Source organism: Poecilia reticulata, linkage group LG14 (assembly GCF_000633615.1).
Source record: "Poecilia reticulata strain Guanapo linkage group LG14, Guppy_female_1.0+MT, whole genome shotgun sequence".
Lineage (NCBI taxonomy): Eukaryota > Metazoa > Chordata > Actinopteri > Cyprinodontiformes > Poeciliidae > Poecilia > Poecilia reticulata.
The window spans coordinates 9693274-9716970 of record NC_024344.1 but is presented as its reverse complement, the minus strand read 5'-3'; the positions used below and the strand labels follow the sequence as shown (position 1 = coordinate 9716970).

Here is a 23697-nt window from a genome sequence, read left to right as displayed (position 1 = left end):
GTGATTCATACAAAGATTATGCATATTGTAACCATTGCCCTGTGAACCAGCAATGTAGTATTTTAGGCACATAGTAAGATTTCTATCTTTATTAACCCAAAATTATTTGTAAAATTAGTACCTTTAAAAAAAAAAAATCTTTTACCTTATTACGGTTTACTTGTTTTCCCACTACAAAAGTTTCTAACTAATCTTTTACATTTGTTGAGCTGAGCATGTGTTTATGGCTGTGCAGTTTATCAGGTGAGGGTTTTCCATGATTGTTTAGACAATGTGGATCCCAGGAAAACGTAAATGAATCTTTATACTGTCTAATGAAAGGGTGAATTAAATTTAAAAAAGGAATTATTGACATAATGCAGTATCAAAAAGGAAAGATAGAGGGAAAGGTGGAAAAAAGGACACAAGAAAAAAGGGAAAAAAGGGAGCAAGACATGAAATGGAAGGTAAGAAAGGAAGGACAACATTTAGAAAATGTAACAGGGAGTAAGATATGAAGTTACAAATATTCTTCTATACTTATCCACACCTGGAAAACATTGAAATAGGAGATTAAACCAGCCTGTGAGCTCTTTTTGGATATAAATTGGCATAGCAGGTTCATTCAAGTTTAGTAAGATGCTTGGCAACAAAGATCCCTGCGTGTCATTTGCACTTGAATGCCGTTGAGTGAAAATGATAACGCAAGTGTTTGATAAGGAAACTGATCACAGTTTCAGTAGTTTCAAATCAGGTTTTTTCTGATTCCTGAAATCTTGGTAAGTGGAACGGTATGTTTTGCCACAAATGTTTTGCTGTAAAACCAGAAGAAAAACAAAAGCAAACAGCTTCCTGACTGAACGTAATACAGCGATGACAGGTTTACAGCTTGCGGTTTATTTTTCCACAATAAAGTCAGCGAGTAAAGGTGTCAACCAGAACTACATTTCTGCAGTGATTTAAAACATTTTCAGATTCTCCCACAGCTGAGATGAACGATAAACCGTGCTTACCTTTTCTTATCAAGAAAGAGCCGCAGCAAAACATTTTAATGGATAACAACTTTGGAATGTGGCTTTCCAAACACAAACTAGAAAGAGTAAAAAAAAAAAAAGATACACCTCTCCAACATCCAACCCTAGACGCTCACAGGGGGTGGAATCTGAAATGACAGGTTGTGGGTGGGTTGTGGGAGTTAAAGTATCACTACCAATCTGCCACAAGGACAGAGAGGAGACTCGACGACCCAGCTGACTCAAACAGGTGAGAGCACAGCCTAACCCAAAAGACTGGCCTTTTTTTCCCCACAGTGGATCTGATCTCGTCTCTCTGACTTGTTTGCGCGGCCAGACCTCATTAGAAAGTCTAAATTGGCTTCATTTTCAATGCATAGCAAATTTGACCTGGTTAATTGGTGCTGGCAGATCCTTATTTAGATTCATTAAAAGAGATTAAAAACGAAGCACAGGTCAAAATGTTAACAGCGCCTCAGAGGGAAGACAGAGAAGATGCGACAAGATCTGACAATGTAAATAAAGGTCAAGGTAGATATCTGAGAGGAGATAGTAAACAGATCATACACTTGTTGATGTCAAGTTGTGGTCAGGGTGAAACTTGTTAAAGAGCAATTAGTCATTTCTTTCGATGCAGGTTGACGATTTACAAGTCGCGGCTCATTAATCAGCTCAGAATAAATGTACATCAGGTTGAGTTAATTTAATCTTACTCATCACAAGAAAATCTCCTCAGGTCGAACGTCGGGAGACACATCATGTCAAAAGGCAAGTTGCTCAACGTCTAGGAACATTTTTGGGCAAATTATAAATATTTGCCATTATTGAGTATTATGCTTTATATCTTTTAGACATTGACAGAAATCAGGTGTTGCAAAACATCAAGGTGCGAAAAGCGACCAGGAAGGACGGCTGGTGGATCCATAGTTCTAACAATGACAAGTGAGTGAAGTTAAACCAGTAATTTGCTGCTAGGCTGCAGGGTAACTGAGCAACACGATGGTTAATTTGTCCAACTTTGTAAAAGAAATACAAGTTGTAGAAATGATACGTTAGAAGTGATAACAAAAACTTCTCCTGTCCCTTAGGGTAGTTTCTGAAGCGAAACAGGAACCTGCGCCAGCGACAAAGAATTCACTGGTCCAGTCAAGGATCAAAAGATTCCAGTGAGTAACACAAAAGCCGCTCAGTTATAGCTAAAGATCTGATCCTATCTGCTTATTTTAAAAAGAATACCACATGTATAGCATCTAACCAACTTAATTAACCAGTTACCCAAAGTATTAGGATGTATGTACAGTAAATTAGTCAATTTTTCTAGCACGTTTTCTTCCACTTAATGTTTGATTATCATTTTTAGATACTGCACTTTGCAAAAAACCTGCTTCTTGTTGTGTTGCTCAAGTTGACGTTCTTCCAAGTGTTGCATCACCCTGTAGTAATTAAAGTATTCCAGGCTTCAGGCCCAACTCACCGTCTCAGACTTTAACAAACATAAACATTAACTTTGTCCATCAGCTGCTTCCCTACAGACCTACAGTGTGAAAGTGACCTGGACTTTAATTACTTCACATTGGGCTAAATATATACCGAAGCATTTTCTGCCCTTAGGGAAAACCCATTTGCAGCAGAATAAACTCCAAAATAATTCTTCTTAAAGCCTAAAGGATAAATCACTGTATTTGTCAATGGTTTACCAACCTTGAATACCAAATGGGCACTGCATTTTAAATGGTAAACCGAAAAGCCTCAATTCAAAGTAACTGATTGTGTGTTTACAATACAGAAATTCACAGAAATGACGAGATTTTGAGATATATATATACATATACACACACACACACACACACACACACACACACACACNACACACACACACACACACACACACACACACACACACACACACACACACACACACACAAGGTTTATGTATATATAGAGAACCTATATATGTAGAAAGCTGCACATTACTATTTTTATTTATGGAAATGGCTAGCAAGGCCTTTCATAGAACTTGCAAAAGGTGCAATTTTTTTCACACAGGCGCACACACACATTCACATGTAAGTAAATTTTAAAAAACCCATTTTATTTAAATCGTCTCCCTGATAACATGCTATTGGGTCCATCCTTCTGTGGTAATGGCAAATGGAGCCTGCAGTGTTCGGATAAATTCACTTACGACACTTAAATTAAGAACAAAATACTGTGGTAGATTTCACTTGAAGAAAAAAAAGTAACTCTGAAAAGTTGCAAACATACATTTGCTAACTCTCAAATAACCCTTCAGATGGGTCTGCTCTTCCTCTGGTGACGAGGATGAGCTGGATTATTATACCGCATCATGTGTCGTGTTGTTGCCACCGCATCCGAGCAGCCTGAGCCGTGGCAGCGCCAGCCTGAACGGCTGCATTCAGAGAGAGGAGACTTGAAGATCTGCTTGACCAGCCCGCCCACTGACAGCTGAAGAGGCTGCATCTGTAATTATGACTGCAGACGTGGGATGGCACATCTGTCAGCGCGGCTGCAGAGTTTTAGCTGCTAAATAACTGGCTGTGACACGTTACGTTTGCACCGGTTGCGATATGAAACGGCCGACAGTTACGGTTCTGCAGTGGACGTTTGACCTCGTGTTGCTTTGTTTAGAAGCTTTTAAAATGCGTTGGAGGCTCTGTGTGTTTGTGCGTTTTAAATTGAAATAATAGTCCAATCAAAGACCCAGAAGAATCGGGGACCATAGGGAGAAAAACGCTAGAAAAACGAGACTTTCTCTGCTCTTTAGACGTACAGTGCAGGCCACATTTATTGGTACAGATGAGTAAAAATCCTTAAAATAGATTCACGCAATAGGAAAATATTATAAAAAACAAATATTTAATGTGGTCGCGTCCATTCAATGAGAGAGAAAAAAAAAAAATCACAGTGGGCCACAATTACTGGCACCCCTGCTGTTAACTCTTTACCTCATCTTTTACCAACAGAGAAACACTGAGCTTTCTCCCACATCTCCTCTTAAACTCATATCATGCATTGGATTCAATTTTAGGAAGAGAGATGGAAAAGAAATGATGTAGTTTGTGCTGAACACTTTTTGTGTTGGTTTGGTTTTACACTGCAAAAACAAGAATTTTTGATTTGGTTTCCAAATACTCTTGAAATAAGATAAAACTAACTAGCAACAACTTTTCAGCACAAAATAGGAACTTGTTTTAAGTCGATAATTTCTTGAGATTGATTTAAAAGTACTAGTTAGAAGTGAAATAATCTCCTGGTGGAGCAAGACATTTGAACTTATGATATGGGAAAAATGTCTTATTCCACTGGCAGATTATTTCACTTATAGCTAGTACTTTTTCCACTAATATTAAGGAATTATTTAAATTAAAAAAGCTCCTATTTCTTGCTGAAAAGTTAATTGCAAGTAAGTTTTGTCTTATTTCAATTGTATTAGAATATTTGCAATAAAAACTAGACTAGGTCTGGTATTTCTGGACCCATTTTCAATTTCTTTGATGCTACGCACTCTGACAAGGTTTCCAAGCCCTTTGAAAGTGAAAATGACCCACAGCATGACAGATCCTCTGCCGTAGAGGCTCAGTCTTAGTCTCATCTGAAAAAAAAAAAAAGCACAACTCCCAGCAGAGTTTACGTCTTGGATAGAAGGACAGAAAAGGCTTTTTCTGGCAAGCATGCAAGCAATTGGCTTGCAGATAGTATGTAATTGTTGTCATGGAGACTCGGTGACCTTAAAATGTCACTCTTTGCCGCAGTTCTCTTACAGTAATGTACGACAGCTGCAGTGTTTCTTGGCTTATGAAGAATACTATCCCGTCTGTTGCATTGTGTCACATACAAGCAGCAAAACCTAAATAAAAACGTAAAATACATTAAAAAAACCTTATTTGTTAGAGGTTCAAAGAATTGTCGCACAAGTCATTTTGTTGAAAATGGCCAATTCTTGATGACGTAAAGAAATGTATTCAGATTTAAATAGTGATTTTCTTAGTTATGCCATTGCAGCAAAAAAATTTTTATTTAAGGTTTTTTGTTTTTACAGTTTTCCAAGAGGCGCAAATAAATGTGGCCGCACTGTATTGTCCCAATTTACCTTAACTGGCTGGGAGGTAAAGTAGTGAAGCATTGTAACATTGGCATTGAACACAACCCAGGAAACTAATTAAATATCAACACATCCCTTTATTCTGGCCGGTGGATAAACAGAGCGTCCTGCACGGAAGCAGGGGGGTGGTGCGGCGTGACGCCCCCACAGGACCGCAAACCCACTCGGCATCTTAATGAGCAGGACTAGTCTGAGTTGATTGGGTTTGGCTGAATTATGCGACCAGTCACGGTTTCCTCAGGAGGACCGACCCCGCTCACCTCAAAGGTACAGACAGTTTGATGAATTGGTAATGAGCTAGGAGGAGGGTCCAGGTGCTGCGAGCTCCGCTACAGAGTGCATGCCTTCTGCCGATTTTAACAAGGAGTCGCCAGCAGCGGGGTCGATGCTGTGTGAAGGCATTAAATGAACCTCATTAAGCGCGTAGTGGTTAAGCGGAAAAATGCCACATTTCCTAAAGCCTTCCTTCACAATCCGGACACCTTCCTCTTCCTTTGTTATCTGATACATTCTGTTCAACACCCCCGAGAACTCCTTCTTGCTGACGGCGAAGTGGCCGTCGGCGTCGCCGTCCCCTGTGAGCGAAGCGAAACGCTGCTTCAGGACCACGAAAAGGCTGGTGTCGAGCGGCTGCAGGATGTGCGAGCAGTGGGGAGGCAGGCAAAGGAGGATGACGCCCTCTTTCTGGGCCGACTCCACCACCTCCAGGCTCACCGGCGACTTGTGGCCGTCGAAGATCAGCAGCAGAGGACGCTCCTTTGCCGCATGGAGGAGAAAATGTTTGAGGAACCACTTCTTAAAGAGCTCTGAGTTGACGAAACCAGATTCTGACCACCCGTAGAGGGCGTTAGGCGGGCCTTGCGTCTTGTAGCACACTCCTCCTGGATAGGCCTTGGAGTAGATGACAAATGGAGGAATGTCTTCTCCAGCTGCGTTGAAGCAAGCCAGGACAGAGATGTGGTCCCTGGAGCTTGGCGCTGGCTTGTAGCCCAGACTCGTGGGCTTGGAGAGGACAGCCTTCCTCCTGCCCAACTGGTAGCCCGTCTCGCTACAGTTGTAGATCTGGCTCGGCGAGTCTCTGAGCCCGTGTGTGTCTTCAACCGTGCTCAACAGACGAAAGAACTGATCCACCGCTTCCTTCCTGACACACACTGTCCTCCCACGCACAACATTGTCTGCTGGCTGAATAGTAATGTTCTTTTCTTGCCTCTTTCGAAAATTGAGCCACCACGTCTGGCCGAGTTTGGAAAATGCCACCCTCCGGTGCTGCCGCTTATAAATGGACGATGCGAAGGACACTACCTGCTGCTTGGTAAGTGGGAATCCATGCTCGGACATGTATAAGGAGAACTCCACCAGCAGCTTCTCGTCTGCGGAGGTGATGAGCCGAGCCGGCCCGCTGCGGCTCCCCGGTGTCACCCGTCCACTCACTCTGTCTCCTAGCGAGGACTTGGGGACGCCAAACTCCTTGGCCGCCTGCCTCACCGTGCATCTCCCAGACTTCACCTCTATCAGCGCTCGCTCCATGGCCTCCTCTGTCCATTTCTTCTTTTTCTTGCGTCCAACTTTGTCAAGATGATTTCTGGACGGCATTTTCTTCTAAACAGAGGAAATTCAGGCTTTAAAGATTCACTTCTAATCTGTGAATTAATCCATATAAACATCACTTAATGTACTAAGGAATTTCACAAATTGACGTCTAGATACAAGTCGGTAATAAAATAAAAATATATTGTAATTTATACTTTTAGTATTTAAGCAGGGTTTTCCCCGGTATATACTAAGCCTGGCGGGTCACCAGGCTTTACTTGTGGCCCCACCAGGCTAAGCATTGCTTATTTAAAGACTTTTTAAAATGTTTGCATTTTTTAAGGATTTATAGTTGAAGTTCAGGTATTAATCTTCCAATATTTCAATAACACATAATTATCAAGTGATGTTTTCAAATTTCCTGTCAAATGTAAGCATTTTTTAACTTAAAAAGAGGACGGGCCGCTGGAAGATTGACTGCCCTGGCACCCAACCACTGGACTTTAGTTTTCTAGGGGAAACCTTGTTTAAGGTGATTCATATTTAAATACTTTTATTCTTTCTCTAATCAATATCATTTCCATAAATAACAGTAAAGATGAAACTTAACATTTTAAAAATGAAAAATGACAAACATAAGAATAATAAAAGTATTTAACTGGTGATGAAAACACTTTCTTCTCATTAGGCTGTCCTAATGAGAAGATAATTTTAAGTCTGTCAACCTCTCTTACTATTTTCACAAACCTTTTTAAGAAACAGGAACAGGTTTTGACTGTCTGAGGGTAACAAAGTGGCTTAAGGTCCAATTTCAACCCTATTCTTCTTGACTAATTATTTTATTGTGTGTTGACAGAACACTTCATCTCTTGAGTTCAGGAGCCTTTTTATGTCTGAATAATTCATAGGTGAGAGCTAAGTGACTCACCAAACAAACTAGGGCTGCACAAAATTAGGAAAACATTATGGTAATATTTTTGAAAAGTGCAAAGAGAATATCCATTGCAGTTACCCTTCTTCTCTTCCTATAATAATGTTCCTGTCACTTTTCATCTGCTTCAGCAGCTTCGTTACTTCCACAATAAAGTAGGACAATCCATCAAATATTCAATTCCACAGAAATATTCACATACCGTTGTCTTATCTGTTTTTTTTTAATTGTTATTCTTTATTTCTGCAAAAGAGAGCGATTTAAACAGGTGAACATCACAATTAACCTTGTAGCAATGATTGTACAAAAGGAAAAAATATATTTTCTGTAACAGTATAATTGTTAGGACACCCACCCACCTAACAGTTGATGTTTTCCCCCCTTCAGTTTGAAATAACTTCAGTAAGACGCTTTTTGTAACCACCTATCAGTCTCTGACATCAGCCTGTGGAAAGTTTCCTCACTTTCAGTGATTAGTTTGGGAGGTTCTGGCTTGTTACAGTCACCCGTCAGCTTCTCTCTGAGATTAAAATCTGAGTTCGATTTTGCCCAGAACTTTTCATTTTCTAACTCAGAACTAAACTTTGGAGGAGTTGCAATACGTTTTGGGTTACTGTCATGTTCCAAGGTCCAGATCTGCTTCTTCCTAAAGTTTTTGACAGATTGGTCTCACATTTCCTGAAAGGACCCAGTTATGGTTAACTATGTGATGGCAATTATTGCAGCAAAGCACACTTCTAAGATTTAACTGGTTTATGCCAAACCTGTCCTCCGTTCTGGTGCCCAAATAATCCAGATCATTTTTATTTTTTACAGAAACCCTAGTCTGCGTCTAAATTTCAGGCAGCACCTGCAAACCTCTCCTGTTCAATATCTTTAGTCTTTTATAACACCACATATTTTTAGTTATAAAAGCTATAAGAAAGCCTGGTTTGATCAGTGCTGTGTCTAAATATAATATTTACAACAGGGGACCAATAGTACATGTTCCACATTTATGGAAAGGGCTCACTCAGAGGGTCTCATTCTACAAAATAATTTCCTTTTGTAACATTTATAATATTTTAGTTTTAAAAAAATCGAACAGAAATACACGTTAGTGTATTTTCTTTAGTTTTTAAACTAAAACGTTTAATTTAGTTATGTTTATGAAATATCTCTTTTGTTGTAGCACTACACATTTTATTTTGTAGCAGCTGAGGCAAAACTGGCTCTGAACTAAAAGGGTTGCCGACTACTTCACGGACGTCGGAAGACGGAAATTTCAGACGCTTCTTTTTTCAAGACCGAAATTGAACTTTATACGTTCTAAATTTGGTTTGAAAAATATTTAAATGTGCTTTATCTGTATGTTTTTTTGACAATATACATTGCATAAAGTAGTAGCGACAAAATCGATTCTCCTTAACTTTTAAGAGCCTGAAAGCATCAAAATACACCATGCAGAGACTCCAATGAGATTCATGATGGAGACGTTCAACACTTGAAATTATACTTATATATTCTGCTACAAATACGTCTTCTTGCGACTCTAAAATTGTCAAAGCGTACTTACGGGCTAGGAAAGATCCTCGTAATATTCTTATCTGAAGATAATTTCTCCTGTATTGGTTTCTCCGTGATGAAACGTGAACGCTGCTGTTCGTGAAGTACGATGCTGTGCAGTCTGAAGGCTTTTGAGGTAGTTTTGAAGTTGACAACATAATAGTTACAGTTTATTCATTCAATACTAACCACTATTTTATCTCCCAGCTCCAGAAACACAATAAATAATATATTATACAGCAGGAGTAGAGCCATTTCTTTTTCCCCTAGCTTAAGACTGCTACAGCAAGGAGCGCAACCGGAAATAAAGTTGGGATAATTTCAAAACAAAAGTTTTAAAGCGACCATTACCAAAAGAAGTGCCCAAAAGTTCAGAAATTAAAAAGTAAAATCGATATTTTCAAATTCAATTTATTTTGTTACATTTTATTTAACCTATATAATTAGGTTGGATATTAATTATATTTTATGTAATTATTTAGAAGATTTAACATAATACTTTAGATTTAATACGAATTTGCGTTCTCCTACTTATTTTCAAAAATTGTTTAATTGCGTTATTATTTCTGATGTTTTTAAACCATTATTTTATTAATTAAGCTTTTCTCACATGTACTTTTTCACATGAGTAAAATATTCTTAATGTCTCTCTTTGTTTATTTATTGCTTATATTTTTGAAATGCAACATAAACAATTCTAGTTTAAATTCATTTATAGTTAACATAGAACATTAAAGCAAACAAGCTGGTTAAACTTGAGCAGGTGATAAAATGGTTTCTATATCTACACGTTTTACAATGATTTTGAATCTAATAATGGAAAACTGCTGATAAGCAGTATGGTGATTGAAATTCTTGGGTGAAATCCAGATTTTACTCATTTTGCTGTAAATAAATAATTTAGTTTGGTGTATTTTTCTGGCAGGAATAACTTTCTGTATAGCTTTGCTTTGTGTTGGAGACTGTCTTATTATATATGCTCTATAGAGTGTCCAGCATATTGATTTATTGATTCACCATGTTTGCATGTCTCTGTTGACTGTTAAAAAGCATCATCAAATGAGACATTTTTCCACTGTCTTCTGATATATTGTTACATAAAGAGTAAGCCGTTTGCTCCTGTGACTTTATGATGCTTTGTCCGCGTTTCATTCAAGCTTTATATTGGGTAGCCTCTATTCATTTACCAGTCTCCTTTCCTGTTCCACAACGCGTCCTGTGAGAATTAAGCTGTGAACAAACACAGTGATGATATTTAAAGCAGAATGTATTAGTTATGGAGCATATACTTACTATCTTTATCTCCCAGAGCAGATTCTTTGTGCATATTTCTTTTGCAAATATACATCACTACTTGGCTTATATTGTGAAAGAGACTACATTATGTTCTGAAACCCCAACAAATACACAAAAACGTCCACTGTGTCTGACAGTAGAGCCTTTAAATGTGATTGCAGTTTTGAGTTGGTTTGGATCTCATGGAAATGTTCCAGAGATTCGTAATGTGAGGTTTTAAGTGACAAAGTTCACCTTCGGTTGTGTTTTTTATTCTGACCTTTTAACATCAGACACCGTACCGTATGCATTGAATTTTAATTCAGAACAAGCTGTGCAATGTGATTCGGTTCCCTTTGTGCATCTGCAAAATCCCTTTTTAAGGGATGATCAGAATTCGTTGATGAAGTTCTCGTAAAGACGTTGTAAAGTCATATATTACCTGCAGTAGAGATCTTTCTGTATAATCCAGATTTGTTGGTCCTAGTTGACGTGTTCAGAAGCAGTGATGAGCAAAACAGATTTTTAAAGATTGAAAACAAATATGATTTTGTTGTAGAAGCTTACACAAACATTATTTTATTGGCCTTTAACCGCTCTCTTTATTTTGCATTAGGTGGTTATTTATTAAGAAGACAATTAGTATGTTCATGGGAAGTAGAAGGCAGTGTGCCCTCCAAGATCTTCTTGTGTAAAATCACATACAGAAAACAGAACATGGTCAAGCATTTCCAAATAGAATAACTCTCTTGTATAAAATTTAAATAAAGCAAACAAAAAATAATAAAAAATCAACTAAATACCAAACAAAGATCTATGATATTTTTGCTTTCAATTCCATTTTACTTATAGTTCCGTTTTCAGTTTGTGTTTCACATAGGAAAATGACTGGTGATGCACCACCTCCAAGCTCCATTTCCTGTGTAAACATATTTGGCATCTAGGCAAAGATAAATGAAACATGAAAACAAGTCAGGTTCATACAACAGCATAAATAGATATCAAGTGTTGTTTTAAATGACTGAAGTCTGCTTTGGTCTTGGCTCCTTGTGGATTACCCATTAGCTTTAGCCTCTAGAGTCATATAATCTGGATTTATGCTGAAAGGAAAGATGAACCTTTAAACCATCAGTATATAGCAGATAACTCTTATAAAGGCTACATTTAGTGAGTGATCAGATAAACCTATATGTCGATAGATATATATAGATGGATATCACAAAGGAAGATGCTTGATAATTCGCCTCCTATCATAACTTTGTTTACATAGTTATTCGTTTCTTTAAAGATAATCACCAAATGTAGATGTAAAAATGATTTAGGTTTGCTAAATTGCTTTTCCATAAACCTCCATGATGTTTTTTCAGATCATCATCTTGAGTTAAGATGATGAAATTCTGTTTTCATCTTTGCTTCTCTCCAATCAGCTATAATCCAAACTCCCAATGTACTGAACTTTAAAACTTAAAAAAACTTGAAAATCTCAGCTTTTACTTTTACTGTAAATTGTCATTGATGCTATCAGATGAATTTTTCTGAAAGTTGTCTTTCACCTTTTTGTTGTAGGCTTCCAGGTAATCAGACAAACAATGAAGCTGATTCTATTAAACCCGATGATTCGACCAAGGAAACAAGAAAAAATACCACGAGAAATTCAAAGTTAGTATAGCACATCCTCTTTTTAACTGTGTTTGCAAAAATGCTGCAGATATACTGTATGTCACATTTTCTTAATTACGAATAAATATCACGCTATGTTACAGATGCCAATCACCATCCAAACAGGCACAAGAGCAACAGCCAGTCATAAACACAAACAATGAAAAGAAGGAGGTGGAATTAAAAGCACCAGCTGGCGAGTCCAACGTGGAGCAGAACGGGGGGGATGTTAAGGTCTCTGCAGATGTAAAAAATGAAGAACAAATCCAACCAGCTTCTTCAACAAATGGCAACGTTGATGCAGCAGAACCACCACCTGCCCATGAAACTGCAGAAGTCAAAGAACAAAACCTTAACACTGACCCTACAAATGTAGAAGATCAGGTTTCCAGTGATCTTCGGGTGAAATCGGGTACAACAGGCACTGCAGAGGTTCCCGCTTCACCTCAAGAAGCTTTGATCAAAACAGACACAAGTAGTTTGGAGGACGGAGGGGAGACGGCATCCACGCAAACTACCACTCAAACTACAGAGGGAAGTCGAGAGAAATCCCCGCTACCTGCAGAAGAAATTGTACCCGCTGCCTCTCCGTTTATTGTGAAGGAGTTGTCGGAGAACACTGCTACGCCGGAGAAAGACATTCCTCCTCAAGCCAGCGTGGAACCTAACATGGAGTTTGAATCTGTAAGCAAGTCACCTGCTCAGCCTGGAAATGAAACACCTGCAGAGGCCAGTTGTGAAAAACATCCCCAAGAGCAAGTTGACAACAAAACTGTTGAATCTGAGGCTGAGCCGGAGGTGGAAACCCCCGATGTTGATAATGCAACACCCCGTGAGGAGGCCCCTCCGCTTAACAGTGTGCAACCAGTCGCCTGCACTCTACCCGAGTCACACGATGAAATCCAAGCAGCTGACAATATTGTTGTTGAGCAAAGTGTCGAGCCGTCGTTTGGAGATGAAGTACATTCCATAGATTTGAACATCGAAGATGCTCTTAAACCCGTACCGTCTGCAGATCCTGGAGCTGTTCAGGATAGTTCAGATTACAGACCCATTGATCTGACAGATGCTCTGCGTGTGGAGGCACCCCAGAAAGAATCTGTTCCTAAAACTGAAGTTGAAGAACAGCCTCTTCGAGAGGAACCTGATCCCCAGCCTGACGATGCCAGAGTGTAAGCATGCTTTCACAAGCAGTAGAAACATGACAATAAAACACTTCATATTTATTGATGATTTTTTTTTTATAGTTCTGAAGGCCTTCAGAAGCCTGCAGAAGAACTAAATTCAACCCAGGTTCCTAAAATATCCAGGTGGGTTTCCAATAGCTCATGTCGCATCTCTAAGCATTAGCATGACTTGGCATTTCTTATAGAAAAATATGAGGTGTTAAAGGTATTTAAAGTTATAATTAACACTGGAAGCTTTACATTGTGAGGTAATTCAATGTTTCCACATTTATTTTAGTGATGGAACCCCTCTTTGCTCTTACTGCAACAAAATAATTGATGGGAAAGTGAAGATCACTTTGAGCGAACCGCCTGTGGTATGCCATGAAGAATGCCTCAAGGTTTGCATTTCTTTGCATATTTGATTTACTTAAAATACAAAGTATTCATACCCATAGAATTAAAAAAAATATTTCATAAGGTTATAACCACAAACTTTAATGTATTTTATCATGATTTTATTTCATAGGCTACACAAAGTAAGCAAAAACATTCTCCACCCAACTTTTGATGTAAATACAACCGCAAATATTTTGGGGTATTTCTTTACTTGCTTTAAACATCTAAAAACTAGTTTGGGGTCATTTCTATTTTCAAAATAGTGAGCTATATTGGGTAAAGGGTGTCTAAATATAATTTTTTGAGTCTTGCTGCAGATTCTCAATCCAATTTAGGTCCTGATTTTTACATAATATATTCCATCGTAGCTCTGAGCAGCACACCTGACAAACTTACTTGTCCTTGCTGAAGAAAAGCATTACTACAGCATGACACTGCAGTCACCACGCTTCACCATGCATGCTTTAGGTGACGTTTTACTGTTAGTACTTTCAAAGATTTCCTCTCATTCCCAAAAAGTAAAAAACAAAATTGTAATCAAACCAGGAGGCCATCTGACACACGCTTACTAACCCAGTGGTTTTCTCTGTAGGAGATTTCTGATTAGAACTGGTTGCACTGCGTGCCACATATATCCGATTTTTACTAGCCAAACATTTTTGAACCATTCATCTTCTTCCCTCCAAGCACAATTAAACACTTACTTTGTGTTCATCTGCAGCATAAAATCACCATAAAATACGTTGAGATTTGTGGCTCGAACAGGACAAAAGGTTTAAAAGAGGAAAAGGCATTAATACGGTTTTCAAGGCAGTGTATGATTGAAATAATAACGCTTATCATTGCTTAATGTTAACTAATGTTTGTGTGTTCTGCAGTGCGGCGTTTGTGCTAAGGCCCTGGGAGAAATGCCGATCGCCATGTTCTTGCTTGGCAAAGTGATCCACTGCACAGACTGCTTTGCAAGCGCGCTTAACATTTGAATTCTGCTGGCGAAAAATACTTCCTGTCACCAAGCTCACAGTGAATAATGTGCTCTCTGAGAACCTCCCCGGTTTTGCCCTTGATCTGTAGACTGTTCTACCGAATGTTTCCTTTCACTGAAAAGGAGGACGTGGTGTGATGTGAAGTTTAAAAATTGTGCAATTAAAAAAAAAATGTACACAGTGGTAATTACCACAGATGTTTGAATGAAATGCTCCATAATTAGCATAAATTATTTTAATGCCATGTACAGGATGTGATTAAAATAAAATTACAATCAAATCCCTTAGATCAAATCAATAATTAGCCTCAATTACAAATAAGCACACACAACACTGGTCAGCTTCAGAGCAGTTATTTAAATATTGACCTCTCTGTTGCTAATTTTAGGTAATCGTGAAGACAATTCCTCACTTTTAAGAGAAACAAAAATAAAAATAAAACGCACAGCAGATTTTTTCTGAAGAGAGAAGCTCCAAGAGAAACTTTGGTACATTCAGCTTCACCTGCTTGAGACTCGTGATGCTCATGGGCGAGTTGGAGATAATAAGGCAGCAGCAAAAATTATATTCAGAAACCAATATCTGCACCAGTAAACACTGTACAGGAAGCACACAGTTATGACTTGCAAAGCAAAGCTGTCGTTGCTCTTAATTATTCATGAAACATCATACATCACAATCAGCTCCAGCAAAGCCTCACAGAGCGAATTAAGAGAGAGAGAGAAAGAGAAAGAGGAAGAGAGAGCAAAAGAGAGAGAGAATGAACAACAAAGCTAAGAGAATCATCTGAGAGGATGACTTGTGAAACAGGTTGGGGCTCATTACGGTGGGTGAATTATCTTCCTCTCTTTGTCTGTTGTTCATACATAACAGTAAAGAGAAACATTTGTCTGTTATCTGGAAAAAGAACAAAGAAAAGAAAAAGGACGGCAGATGATCCAGGTTTGAAAAGTTTCTGTTTCAAGAAGGCAGGACTAAAACCTGGAGTTGGACAAGTATCTCATAGCCAGATGTGAAGCACTTAGCGAATTCCTTTCCTGCCCAGGAACCGCAAGACTGCGTAGTTGTAGGTGGTGGGAACCAGATAGAGAATCTGAAAGAAGAAAGGCAAGACAAGGACAGACATGAAACAGCATTAATATTCTACATACTGAGAGTGTATAGCGTTCAGTAAAGAGAAACAGAGCGAAACAGATACACTGCAATCTTTGGTTCCAGATGGTTAGAAAAAGAAATGTGGATGCTTTCTACTCAAGACTTCAAAAATTGATTGGAGTATTGTTCCTGATGCCTGTGGCAATAATCAGGTTTAGCTTCCTTGTTATTTCACATAGTTTACTTGGAAAAAATCTAAAACAGGAACCAGATGAATTAAAGAACAGGTTTCCAACTAAAAGCAAAGACACGCAGGGGAAACAACGGCGTGATTTAGAGAGGTCGACTAACCTAAAATGCATGTTTTATGTCTGCGAGAGGAAGCGTGAGTACCTAGAAAGATCCCACGCATGAATGGGGAAGACATTCAAACTCCATGCAGAAAGGCCCTGGCCTGGATTCAAACACTCAGACCTTCATGCTGCAGGGTATATGACCTTGTTTACTGAAGTAGGTCCAAGATACATTTATAGTTCCTGGGCATGAAAGTGAGTGCTTCAAACTTGAAACTCTTAGTGATATTTGAATTCATATGGAAACAGTTCTAGAATTGTCAGGTTCTGTCAACAGAATCAACTAACAAAGATTGTCTGGCAAACTCTAGCTGACCAGACTTTGCTATAAAACAATAAAGAAGCCTGGCACTCCATCTAAACAGTATTTTAAAGACAAGATATGACTGATTTTTAAGGAATGTGATAATGGACTAACAGCTGGTAATGAAGCCAAAATCAGCATCTGGTTCAGACATCAGATTTAAATTCTATTTAAATCTAAAATACTTATCAAAAACATGAAATGTATAAGTCTGTTGAGATTAAGAGCGAGATAAAAACATAAAATAGAAGCATCCTCAGAGTTTTTTTTAATCAGTATGACTGTATGGCATTTGGTGATCATAAAAAACAAAACCTATAAACCAGCTATAAATGTGCAATAAATCAATCGATCATCAGTCAATCAAGTTGATCTGTATAGCACAATTCAGCAACAAGGCAGTTCAAAGGGCTTTACATCATAAAAACACACAAAAAAATCATAAAAACAACAGAAACCAGTGACAAACATTTACATTTACAAAAAAACCCCCATCAAAATCTTCAATACACATCAAATATGTTGGTTAATGTTCTATTTATTATTGTTCAAAAACAACTCCAGACGGGAGTTTTAGTCTTAATTTAAAGGAAGTCAGTGTTTCAGCTGTTTTGCAGTTTTCTGGATGTTTGTTCCAGATGTAGTTACAACCCTGCCATTTACATAGAAGTTTCTATAAAGACAGCTGCGGTCCACAACTCATAACAGTGACCATCCCAGATGAAACACTTCAAAACAGGAGGCATGGAGCAAACAGGTTAACCATCTCTCAGGCTAAATAACAACCAAATAGTTGCAGCAAATCAAGTGAGTATTATTGTCTCTGCCCTCTCTTGATAGCATTTGCTTGAAAGCATATCTTTGATTCATCAAAATGAAAATGCTAAGAGAATCGTTTACCCTAGTAAGATATAGATTACTCTTAATGTCTGTACAATAAGCCACTCTTTAAAAAAAGAGAGACTCCTCTTTACATTTTAAGCAAAATCAGTAACATAGTGAGTCCTTACCAGCGCCAAAAGGGTGACTCCAGCCCCTGCAAATGTGGCTATGTACAAGTCATAGGTGGTATGGAACTGTAAGAAGCAACAAAAACAATTGGTTCGGCTTATATTTACATGAAGACTTTTTTAACAAATTCATTCCAAGCATGCAGCATCAAACAAATATGAGTGACCCCTTGACAATAACTCACTTCGCTGGTTTTGCAAATAGCCGCCAAGGTCATTCCACAGGACTTGCCCGGCATCGCATCCCAAGGAAGCAGACCTGAAATGAAAACATGACGTGAGCGAGGGCTCTCCAGCTAATGCTGAATCATGACAGGGCCGTGATGCATGAACGCTCCGTTTTACACGCAGCACATCAGAGACACAGCGATGAAGAATTATCTCCATCGTTTCATGGCAAATTCAACCATCAGTCTCATGGCCACTCCCCATCGATTAATCCCCCTTGCTCCCAAGGACACATTAACACGCTCATTGGTGGGAGGGGGGGATGCAGCCAGTCATTGTAGGAGAAACCCACCATACTGCCTAGCATCCATGCAGATCCAGCTATGCTGATTAATGCTGGGGGTGGTTTCAGCCAGGATGTTGATGTTGTGGCAGGTGTGCTCCATGTTGAACAGAAAGAAGACTGGGATGGCCGAGAAGGCAAACACCGCCAGCCAGATGAAGGCCAAGATGTATGTGACTATAACGAACTGTTGAAACAAGAAGGTTATAGATTAGTTGCCTTCAGGCGCTCAGGTGTCGGCATGAAAAATGTGTTTTCGTTCAAATTGGTCATCAACCACAATTAATCATTCTGGTGGGGGGAGAGGGGATACAGAAACAAAGAGGGTTTCATTAACACAAACCAGCATTCAGCATCTCAACCTGACGTCACATTCCTCCCCTACCCCCGCCTCCCCCGACTCACCGTCAGGCTGAGGCAGCGGCCACACTGGGTGCTCCTGAACTCCCCAAAGGTTTGTTTGACCGCACTTGTGGTGTAGAAACCCTCAGCCAGAAGCAGGATACCATAGAGGAAAAAAAATGATGCCAGCCCATAGATCACGAACTGGAAGTATTTGATACTGGAAAAGTTACAAGGGGGGAAAGTCAGTCAAATGGAAAACGAAAGCAACATTTGAGAGCTCTTATGAACTTATTCAAGTATAACTCACAAAGATGCCATGACCTCAAAGTCCTTAGGGTCGCGGGCAAAGTAAGTCTCGATGAGCTCCTCCGTCTGGGCCAGCGCCTCATGCCCACAGCCACAAAACAGGGCCATGCCGGCGTAGCACAGCAAGGTGGCCACCAGGGACGGGTAGGGCACTGCCCCAATGCACCGGATACAGCAATCATAACAACCTGAGGGGGCATAATATATCAGCACACAGGCGGCACATACCGCACATATAACCACACAACACATCAACGTCACTGCAGAGGGGGGCTCTTCCACCCCGTTGGGGAGCTATGAGGAAGGTCTCTCTCTGGCTGCACATCCATGAGCACGTGTCAAAACCCCCACAAAAAAAGCAACAGAAAACAAGGGAAAAAAACATTCAATTAGACAGCAATGACAAATAAGAGTTCAAGCAGCGTCTTCCAACAAAGAGTCCAAACTAAAGCAGCCGCCGCCGCCCTCACAAGCAGACTTGTACACGTCTTCCGGGTTAAGCAGTCGTGTTGAAGCATTTAGCAAATATCCAAGGGGTTAATAATAAATGCATTGCCAGAAATTGGATAGAGAAAAGCACCTAAGGCTTTGCAAAGCCAGTGTTGTCTGACCGGAAACATTTGCTGCCTGTGATGCCGTGCTCTGCAACAAGAAAAGGTCCAGTACCAAGCAGTGATGTACAACGATGCCTACGAGGTTACGCTACTGTACAAATATTGCGACGCTTCTGCGCTGATTTCATACGTATGTGACGGCTCTTCTGCTTGTGCCAACTCCTCACAGCTTAGTCCCAACTAAATCTGGCCCGGCCCCTCTCCCTGCGATGGTCACAGGCGTCACCGGGCCATTCAGGGATGGTGGTGAAACACTGGCTTCACCGGGGGGCCCGAAGAAAGAGCTTCTCTTTGTGGTTCGCGGGTACAATATCCATTGTGTTTGGAGAGATCGGAGATGAACAAAGGGCAGTGATGTCAAACAAACAAAAGGCCATCGTGACACCAGAAACGGTGTCGTGCGTGATGGCAGAAGGGGTCACCGGGACCGTTTCAGCACCACTGGTTGTGTGTGACTACTCCGGCTATCCACAGCTGGCTGAGGCTGGCACTGAGTGTCGGTGTGGGCAGGGGGCTGGGCTCAAAGGTTCAAAGAGTGGGTGGCAGGAAAACGAGCAGAAAGGGGGGCAATTCAAACAGTTCCCCATCAACAACAGCAACAAGATTCAGCTTTACAACAATTACACAGGAAATCCTGCAGATTCTTAAATCTTTATGTGCGGTTTCATAAAAGTCTCTAAAAGGTCCTCAAAGCATCTGCGTGTTTAATGCAGAAACAGAAGCCACGTGTTGAGCTAATGTTTTCCCAAATTATAAATAGTAACAGAAGGAAGCGCAATGGTTTCCCAAAAATAATAGTGGCACACACATGTAGTCTCACACCAACTACTGCAAAGGAGTTTGGCAAAGAATGCCACCGTTGCCTCTGCTTAGATTTCATTCAGCTGGATCTCACATTAGTTGCAATAAATGTGCAAAGGTTGCTGAAAACGGCATGCTAAAATAAGCACACATCTTTTTTTGGGAGTAAATGCAAGAGATCTCCTTCCCATGGGTGACCAGGCATGGACTAAGCAAGAACAGATTTACTCTCCTTTAATCTCAGACTCTCTGATTTGACTTTGAATTATGCTTCATAAAATCACTGGAGGAGATGAGGACCACTTTCTGCACTGAGAGAAATTCCCCACTGAGCACTTGTGGTGTTTTCCATTAAGTCTGAAGTCATCTTTGCTTACTGAGCTTGAAAGGTGATCCAGCTGTAAATGAATATTTGAACCTAAAAATGCATTTACATAGGTGAAAATTGCAGGAATGATTTGCGAGCACGCTCTGCCCACAGTGCACCAAAAGGTCAACACGGTGTCCAAAGACATATTACAAGGCAACATTAGCAAGTTATTGAAATTCACAGTTTTCAAATCCCATTAATAAGAGATGATAAGAGTTATTAAAAATTCTGTGCACTCACCCATGTCCAGAAAGAAGAGCAGGGATATTGAGGTTTAGCTGGACGGCTTTGTGACTGATATGAGGATATGAGAAGTTATTCCCCGCCACCCTTATATGAATCTGACTCGAGCTTTTGTCTCATCAACAATAGATAGAGCACATCTCCCCGAGTCACATCTTAAAGTCACAAAGTCCCATTTCAGCTGCCAGTCATTATTTGTGTAGCCGCTGGGTTCAGGAAGGGGGACGAGAAGAGAGGCCAAAGTTCTAATCAAAACTTTATTACTTGTTTTAGTTTATGTAGTTTCTCTTCTGACTATAAGTTTTTTTCCTTTATAGTATTTTATAATTATAACAGGTGGTTTTACACTGCAGCACAAATTTAAAAGCAGAGATAGTTTTTGAAGCTACAATTTTTCATTATATTTAAACCATAACGTTTCAATCTATTTAAACCTACAAACCTGTTCAAAATAAAGAATATTCAACTCTATTTGATGAGTCCTCTCCTTCCCCCTCTTTCCTCTTCTGTTTTATTTAATATTCTAGGTACAAAATACATTGTCGTCCCTGTTCGTTTAACTTTCCTATATCACAGACTTGTTTAACTTTGTGCACAGTAGTTTGCAGGATGCATCCAATTAACTTTCACTTCTAAATGTGTTTGTTGTCAGCATGCCAGTGCCGTCTCTCTGCGAGCTCCACATGCGAGAATGTCAGCAATACTCAGTCGAACAATTTAATGCTCCTCTAAACGGCGTGTTCATAGACAAAGAGATAAGAGGTACGCGGAGTGAAAATAGTGAAATAAATCGCAACGGTGGCTGACATTGATGAAGTTGGCTAACAAGGCTGACATTGATGGTTTGGTCCAGCTGCTGTGCTCCTTCCCTCCCTCCAGTTTGACCCAGTTGATGTCAAAGCTGAGTTCGACACAAAGGAGCCAGTGTGGGATAGGAGAAAACAGTGCACTATCCTTTATTAGAGAGAAAGTCTTCATCCTGTTTTTTATTTTCTGTTGAAGCAAAAAGTATTCAACTGTATCAGATGCAATCAGATACCTTTATAGTGTTAAATGTTTTGTCACGTTAGGATCAAATGTTGTATTTTTGGAAGATTTTATACCACAGCTCAACAAAAAGTAGCACCGAATTGTCAAATGGGAGAGTAAGGATTAATAGTTTTCAAAATGTAAAAAAAAAAAAAAAAAATGGTGAGCACTTGTTAATTACCCTGGTAACCTTTAATAAACTCCAGTTTGTCCTCAGAAGTCACTTTGAATAAAGTAAATGCAGTGAATCTGTGTGCAATTTGATCCCTGTTGCGCGAGGGCTTCAGAGGTTAGTTAGAGAAGATTGGTGATCAAACAGCATCATGAAGAGCAAAGAACACAGCAGTGGAGACAGAACTCAGGGGTGAAGTGGCAGAGAAACTTTTATTGTTTGATTTTTTATTGCTTTCTTTTATTTAACCAGGTAAAACCCCATTGAGAGATCCACATCTCATTTTCAAGAGGGACCTGGAAGTTGAGTTATAAAACAGAATGACATAAATTTACCCCATGAAAGAGAGGCAAGAAGAAAGCCAATGTTGAAAGAAGGCTGTGCGGAGTTGGATTTTCCAATTGGTCACATGTCGGGGCCACAGCAGACATGTGGAAATTACCATCTGATCAAATAAGCCCAAAACTGAACTTTCTGGCCTACGTGTTAAACTGCACGTGTGTTGGTAATCGAGCATTGCTCATAACTCTGAACACACCATTCCCACACTGACACACAGGAGCAGCATCATGCTGTGAGGGTGTTTTTAATTGGCAGTGACAGGAGCGCCGCCTGAGTCGATGGGAAGACGAATGGAGCTAAATACGGCGCAGTCCTGGGGGAAAAACCTGTTAGAGGCTCTGAAAGACTTGAGACTGAGGTGGAGAGTTTACCTTTCAGCAGGATGATCACCTTCAACGAACAGACAGATATACAATGAAATGCTTTAGACTGAAATGTGAATGAATGGCTCAATCCAAGTCCACACATTAATCCAATTTGTGTAAGGACTAAAAATTGATGTTCAGACTAAACTTGTCAAAGCCTTCACAGTAGATGTGCAAAGCGACTTTCAGTATCAATTGCATGAATGGTGGTTCAACAAAGGGTTGACTCAGGCAGGGGGACACAAATGCATGCAGATTTGTACATGCAAACCGTTTTGAAAAGACACGCATAATTTTTATTCTGCTTAAGAATTTTGTGCTGTGTGTATTTTTGTATTTCATCAAATCCCAGTAACACAAAAGGTTCAAGGGGTATTTGAACTTTAGCAAGGAACTATAAATGTACAATGCTTTGCAAAAGAAGTCTCTATGCAATTAAAATTGAATTCACTTAAATTTAATCTTAATTGCATGTCATCACTCTTTAAACAATCTAACACTTTGCAAGGCACCACAATTATCTTAGACTGCCGCTGACGCAAAACTGTTTGATTAACTCTTTTGGGGACTGACATGCTCACCAACATTAACAGACTTATTTTATGATGGTATCTTCAAAAAAAAAAAAGAAAAGAAAAAATATCTCAGTGGTTTCTATTTTCCCCATTCTCAATCCTTTTATGTCCTAAAAAACACAGAGTGGTTATAGATCAAGAAGAGAACATTAATGAAACATGCTGTAGTGGGAATGATGCCTTTGAAATACCAGAGAAAGGCATGGAGCAATAAAACAGAGGAGAGACCTGGAGCATCAATTAGCCTCTGTTCTTTCCGAGAGGAAGTTGATTGGCTGTCGACTTTGCATGTGAGAAATTAGCATTAGCTGTAATTATCGAAAGAATTGCTTACTTGGTTGACCAAAAAAAGAGAGAGAGAATTTTCATGAGCTACACTGCAAATTTTGGTTTGATTGCATAAGCAGCTATGTAAATGGGTTCCACACGTCAATAGCATGCATGGGATTGCGTGTAGAGGTCGTGGGATCTCTGAGTTGTCTTTGTGGTTGTTTGCCGTGAGGCAGCTGCACTTGCTAATATTTGCACACTAAACGCAGCAATATGCATGGGCTCTCACTATGTTTGCGCCCTCCTTTTCACCCTGTGATCGCGGTCTGTACGCTTCTTATGTTATCTTTTTGTGGCAAACCAGACAAACACCCATCAGACAAACA

General features: G+C 39.7%; 3 protein-coding genes across 5 annotated transcripts; 1 reads left to right on the top strand and 2 right to left on the bottom strand.

Annotated features, from left to right (window-relative positions):
• The first annotated feature begins 411 nt into the window (after positions 1 to 411).
• Positions 412 to 15338, top strand: LOC103475753 (neurofilament heavy polypeptide). 2 transcript variants are annotated; one of them, XM_008427608.2, is made up of 9 exons: positions 412 to 1242; positions 1729 to 1760; positions 1844 to 1934; positions 2081 to 2158; positions 11963 to 12055; positions 12160 to 13227; positions 13303 to 13365; positions 13520 to 13622; positions 14499 to 15338. In XM_008427608.2, the coding sequence occupies exons 2-9, from the start codon at positions 1751 to 1753 to the stop codon at positions 14601 to 14603; spliced, it is 1611 nt and encodes a 536-aa protein (XP_008425830.1). In that variant the 5' UTR covers positions 412 to 1242; positions 1729 to 1750; the 3' UTR covers positions 14604 to 15338. The 2 variants fall into 2 exon arrangements, with proteins under 2 accessions (XP_008425830.1, XP_008425829.1); XM_008427607.2 differs by having other exon boundaries at positions 412 to 1760.
• LOC103475752 (tigger transposable element-derived protein 6-like) lies at positions 5173 to 9409 on the bottom strand. The gene is made up of 2 exons (XM_008427606.1): positions 9132 to 9409; positions 5173 to 6714 (listed from the first exon to the last, which is right to left on the bottom strand). The coding sequence occupies exon 2, from the start codon at positions 6706 to 6708 to the stop codon at positions 5413 to 5415; it is 1296 nt and encodes a 431-aa protein (XP_008425828.1). The 5' UTR covers positions 6709 to 6714; positions 9132 to 9409; the 3' UTR covers positions 5173 to 5412.
• On the bottom strand, positions 14827 to 20661 carry plp1b (proteolipid protein 1b). Of its 2 annotated transcripts, none has more exons than XM_008427610.1 (7): positions 20556 to 20661; positions 18532 to 18718; positions 18285 to 18441; positions 17889 to 18066; positions 17554 to 17627; positions 17369 to 17434; positions 14827 to 15699 (listed from the first exon to the last, which is right to left on the bottom strand). In XM_008427610.1, the coding sequence occupies exons 1-7, from the start codon at positions 20557 to 20559 to the stop codon at positions 15628 to 15630; spliced, it is 738 nt and encodes a 245-aa protein (XP_008425832.1). In that variant the 5' UTR covers positions 20560 to 20661; the 3' UTR covers positions 14827 to 15627. The 2 variants fall into 2 exon arrangements, with proteins under 2 accessions (XP_008425832.1, XP_008425831.1); XM_008427609.2 differs by lacking the exon at positions 20556 to 20661 and adding an exon at positions 19111 to 19328.
• Positions 20662 to 23697: the final 3036 nt, after the last annotated feature.

Coding starts and splice junctions, on each gene's coding strand:
- LOC103475752 (XM_008427606.1), bottom strand. CDS start 6,708: ATGCCGTCCAGAAATCATCTTGACAAAGTTGGACGCAAGAAAAAGAAG.
- plp1b (XM_008427609.2), bottom strand. CDS start 19,150: ATGTTTCCGGTCAGACAACACTGGCTTTGCAAAGCCTTAG. Junction 18,067..18,284: donor GCCGCTGCCTCAGCCTGACG/GTGAGTCGGGGG, acceptor TTGTTTCAACAG/TTCGTTATAGTCACATACAT. Junction 17,628..17,888: donor CATGGATGCTAGGCAGTATG/GTGGGTTTCTCC, acceptor TTTTCATTTCAG/GTCTGCTTCCTTGGGATGCG.
- LOC103475753 (XM_008427608.2), top strand. Junction 13,366..13,519: donor CAGGTTCCTAAAATATCCAG/GTGGGTTTCCAA, acceptor CATTTATTTTAG/TGATGGAACCCCTCTTTGCT. Junction 13,623..14,498: donor GCCATGAAGAATGCCTCAAG/GTTTGCATTTCT, acceptor TGTGTTCTGCAG/TGCGGCGTTTGTGCTAAGGC.